Raw genomic sequence first — 5463 nt, 5'->3', positions numbered from 1 at the left:
GCCCGTGGCTCACTCGGGAGAGTGCGGTGCTGATAACACCAAGGCCCCGGGTTCGGATCCCATATAGGGATGGCCAGTTCGTTCACTGGCTGAGCGTGGTGCTGACAACACCAAGTCAAAGTGTAAATTAGTATATTTGTTTTGAGTAGCAATTTGATAACAACTCAATAGTCACATTCTAGGACCAAACATTTTCATTTCTAATACATATTAGATATACTCTTGCACATGTACTCAGGGAGAAATGTGCAAGAATTTTATTACAGCATTCCTTGCATTGTACAAAAACACTGTACAGAATTGAGCAAAAGCACCATAGCACTGCATGTATCTCTCTCTGTACACAGACAACCTCCACACATTATTTTTTGTTCTGAACCACTTGGAAATAAGGTAAAGACATCATGACTAAATAAGAAAGTTGCAGAGGACAATCATTTAAAAAACATTCAAAACAATACTATGATGTTTAGAAATATATACATATATAGTAGAAATAAAAAGCTAGGAACAGAAATGATAAACACCAAATTTAGGCAAGTGGCCACCTTGGGGGCAGGGAAGGAAATGTGTTCAGGGTTGGGTACCTGGAAGCCTCACTACTTGGAATATTTTTCCTAAACTGTGTGGCGGGTACATTTTTGTTATTGGCTTGACTATTTTTGCATGACTAATATATTTCATAATTTAAAAAGCATCCATCTTGTAAGGAAAATAGAGTTAGTTTGGTCAGGCCCTCTCGCNGTTAGGAAACTTGTTCTGTTCACCTCAATGTATCTTGGACAACTTTCCATGTCACAATACATAGACTCACCTCATTCTTTATAGTTGTATAGTTTCTGTTGAATGGACAGGATACCATAACTTACTTCACAAGTCCTCTGATGAGGGGCATTATCAGTTGTTTCTAGTTTTTTGTTATTGCAACAATGCTGCAATGAGCATTCTTGCATAAATATTTTTGCAAACTTGTGTGTATCTATAAGATTATCTTTTATTGACTGTTTATTACACTAGAATGCAAATTTCATGAGGGCAGGGGCTTTAGTTTGTTTATTGCTGTATCCCCAGTATTTTATTCCTGGTGCCTAACATATAGTAGGTGTTCAATAAATACTTGAACACATACCATTTTACAACCACCAGCTGGACAAAAATTAACTCTGACAATAATAAGTGTTGACAAGGATGTGGAGCAACAGAAAAGTCGCAGCTCTTGCTGAGTGTAAATTAGTATATTTGTTTTGAGTAGCAATTTGATAACAACTCAATAGTGTACAGTCTAGACCAACCATTTTCATTTCTAATACATATTAGATATACTCTTGCACATGTACTCAGGGAGAAATGTGCAAGAATTTTATTGCAGCATTCCTTGTATTGTACAAAAACACTGTACAAAATTGTGCAAAAGCACCATAGCACTGCATGTATCTCTCTCTGTACACAGACAACCCACACACATTATTTTTTGTTCTGAACCACTTGGAAATAAGGTAAAGACATCATGACTAAATAAGAAAGTTGCAGAGGACAATCATTTATAAAATATTCAAAACATGGGCCGAGCCCGTGGCGCACTCGGGAGAGTGCGGCGCTGGGAGCGCAGCAGCACTCCCGCCGCAGGTTCAGATACTATATAGGGATGACCGGTGCGCTCACAGCGCTCACTGGCTGAGCGCGGTGCGGCTGGTCTCAAAAAGAACAAAAAAAAATTCAAAACAATACTATGATGTTTAGAAATATATACATATATAGTAGAAATAAAAAGCTAGGAACAGAAATGATAAACGCCAAATTCAGGCAAGTGGCTACCTTGGGGGCAGGGAAGGAAATGTGTTCAGGGTTGGGTACCTGGAAGCCTCACTACTTGGAATATTTTTCCTAAACTGTGTGGTGGGTACATATTTGTTATTGGCTTTACTATTTTTGCATGACTAATATATTTAATAATTTAAAAAGCATCCATCTTGTAAGGAAAATAGAGTTAGTTTGGTCAGGCCCTCTCGCCTCATTTCTGGCTATGTATAATTCAGCACATCCATTGTGAACAAGTTACACTAGAGTAGTGTTAGTGCACATGTGTACCTATGTACCCCTTGGCTCGTTGCCACTATTGTGCACTTTCAGTATGGAAGGCAGTGGCTCTGAACCGCTGGCAGCAGAGCTCGCATCAGAATGAAGCATGTCTATCCTCTTATCAGCGACCAGAATTTTTTTTAACTACCTGACTCGCGCGAACTGCACAGGACAGGGAAGAGGGATCTGTGATCCAGCTTGACAATTGGCATAGTTGGTGATGGGTTTCCAAGCAGGTAAGGGAGGGGGAGGAAATGTGACTACCCTCGAGTATGTGGTACCTGGTGGCCTCTCTCCTGTTGGCCAGGGTCTGGCTGTCGCTCACTGTACGATGAGTCAACATGGACCAGGTACTCCATGAAGCGGTGCAGCTGCAAGATTTGCAGCAGAAAGCAGACTTGTTCTGGAGGCTGAGGTGCAGCAATGAGTCACTCCTGCTTTCGACATCGGGGGATGATGATGAACCCGATGGTGACTTGGAGAGACTGTGTGCCCCCTGGCATGACCTGTTGTGCATCAGAAACTGAAGCGTGAATAGCCCATGGGACAAGGTGGGCAACTGGTAGGCAACCCACAAGTGACCCAGTATACTACATATGTCCCCTGTACTCAAGCTAAGTTGGTAGACTTGGGGAAGCAGTTTTGCCAGAAACAGGGCAAACGCCTAGCTGCTTGGCTTTTGCAGCTGTGGGACCTAGGTGTGGATAGTGTGATGTGCTCTGGTGAGGAGATGGGAAAATTGGCTTCCATCACCACACATCTATCCCTGCAGCAGCGACGACAGAGTAGCCACAGGTATGTGGCAGGACAGGGTAACCACTCCTTGATGGAATGGGTGAATGCAGCCATCCGGATTGCGTGGATGAATGCTGGAGAACTGCCTGAAACTGTGAGTAGGTGGCAAATGTATGCTGAGCTGGTTCAAATAATTTGGGAGCTGGGGATGCAATAGTCCATGTGTAATGTGAACACCTGTGGCCCAGATGATGAACATTTTACCGGCAGCATGATAGACGTAGTGCTACAAAATGCTCCGTCGACATCCTTTGGGTCACTGATGACCATACTGGCCCCATACGCTGGTCATCCTATACATGAAGTGACAACCATGATGGCCAGTCTGGGCTAGGCAGAGGGGAGGACACAAGCAAAGGGGGTGTAAAAGTTGGCGAAGACCATGTCCCCAAGAAATTCTCAGGGTGTTGCCCTGAAGGGACCAGCTGCATGCAAATGTGGTTTGACTTGCTTATGGCAGGAGCTGACAGGGAAAAAATTGACCAACAACTAAATGTGGTCCTGTTTGCTTTGTGGCAGCAATTGCACCCCAAACAGCATTTCATTAAACGCCCAAAAACAGGCAAGGTACACCCAGTGTAAAAGATTTCATGGCTACTTCCACGGAGGCAGATGGACTGTTCTTTTTCGACTAGGGAGCAGGCCAAGGTGCTCGCCTTTGGGGGACAGATGAGGACTGCAGGCCTCACATTGAACTGGCAATACATTGGTCAGGGATAAACGTGCAGCCTGTATTGGTGTTGGTTGACACTGGCACAGAATGTAGCCTGATACATGGCAACCCAGATAAGTTTCGGGGGGCCAGAGTGAATGTTGATGGCTATGTAGGACATTCTATTAAAGTCAAAGCTGTGTTTTTGTCACCGGGCATAGGACGATTGCCCCCTCGTGTATATGCTGTTTATGTATCCCCTGTAGCTGAATACATCTTGGGTCTAGATGTGCTTTATAGGCTACACCTGCAAATGACGGTTGGAGAATTCCTATTGTGGATATGGACAGTAAGGCCTGTGCCCTAGGGACATGTCAAGCATGATCCACAGGTGTTACCCAAGCCAAGGCATGTGGTTAATATGAAACAGTGTCAACTGCCAGGAGGACATGCAGAGATATGTGCCACTATCTTAGAGTTAGAAAAAGCTGGCATCATCCATCCCACACACAGTCCCTTTAATGCCCCTGTATGGCCAGTGAAAAAGCCAGATGGTACCTGGAGGATGACTGTGCATTATCGAGAACTGAACAAAGTCGTGCCTCCTTTGCACGTGGCTGTGCCTTCAGTTTGTGACTTGATGGATCAGCTGATGACTCAGCTGGGAACTTATTGTTATGTATTGGACCTTCCAAATGCTCTTATCTCTATTCCAATCTCGACTGATAGCCAAGATCAATTTGCCTTCACCTGGGAAGGAAGGTAATGGACTTTTCAAGTGTTGCCCCAAGGCTACCTGCATAACCCAACCATCTGTCATGGTTTGGTGGCTGGGGACCTAGCCAAGTGGACTAGGCCCAACACGGCTACAATGTTTCATTACATAGATGATGTCTTACTAACGTCTGATTCTCTTGCAGATTTAACCAAGGCGGCTCCAACACTGCTAGGCCATTTGCAACAATGTGAGTGGGCCGTATACAAGGGTCTTACCCTTTGGATATCTACCTGGAAATATCAACAGTGGATGGTAGGCCACCAACCCCTGTGGGGACAAGCTATGTGGAAGGAATTATGGGAATTAGGGCAGGAAAAGGAAGTAACTCTTTGCCATGTCACAGGACACCTCCCCTTAGCCGGCCCAGGCAATGACAAAGCTGATGCATCATCTAAGGTAAGATGGCTGGAGAAAGCCCCAGCCACTGATGTGGCCCAGTGGTTACATTCACGAATGCAGCATGCTGGCTGCAAGACCATGTGGTCGATGGCTCAAAAGTGGAACCTGCCCATAAAATGGAAAGATGTAGTAAATGCATATTGTGTTTGTCCAGTGTGTGCTCAAGAGAGTCCACACCCCTGGCAGGTGCTGCACACCATTAGGCAGATAACCTGTGGAAGGGTGCCCCTGACTCGATGGAAGTGGATTTTGTGGGACCACTGCCCAGGTCAGAGAATTTCAGGTATATCTTCATAGCCATTGATACAGCTATGGGTCTTTTGTCTGTGTGGCCCTGCAAGACCCCAGACCAGGTAAGCACTATTAAAGTGTTGAATAGCCTTACAGCCATGTATTATCAGCCCCTGGTCACAGAAAGTGATAGTGTAACCCACTTTACTGGACATGAAGCACAGGTACTTCTCAGTTGTCCAGTCTGTGGAAGTTACATGTGCCATATCACCCCCAGGCAGTGGGAATGATTGAATGGTAAAATGATCTTCTGAAAAAGGGACTAAGGCTATCTGCCCAACCCCCATCCCTGAAGGGGTGTACACGGAGATTATGGCTGACAGTCAGGATCTTAAATGAGAGACCCTGCAAAGGCGGGTCCTCTCCAGTGGAGGCTCTGTTGCATAGAGCCGCAGCACCTGCTCCTGCAACCATTCTTTCCAGGATGGCGGGCTGGCATGTGTGCTGCCAGGGGTACAAAAACTCCCTC

General features: G+C 45.3%; 1 protein-coding gene across 1 annotated transcript in view; it reads left to right on the top strand.

Moving 5' to 3' along the window:
- The first annotated feature begins 2420 nt into the window (after positions 1-2420).
- Positions 2421-5463, top strand: part of SCCPDH (saccharopine dehydrogenase (putative)) — a 38758-nt gene continuing 35715 nt past the window's right edge. The window contains exon 1 of the mRNA XM_008580822.1: positions 2421-2550. Within this exon, the coding sequence (XP_008579044.1) occupies positions 2421-2550 (130 nt within the window). The remainder of the gene's footprint in view (positions 2551-5463) is intronic.

This window comes from Galeopterus variegatus, unplaced genomic scaffold (genome assembly GCF_000696425.1).
Source record: "Galeopterus variegatus unplaced genomic scaffold, G_variegatus-3.0.2 Scaffold2167, whole genome shotgun sequence".
In the NCBI taxonomy this organism is placed as follows: Eukaryota; Metazoa; Chordata; class Mammalia; order Dermoptera; family Cynocephalidae; genus Galeopterus; species Galeopterus variegatus.
This window is presented reverse-complemented; position numbering and strand designations above follow the sequence as displayed.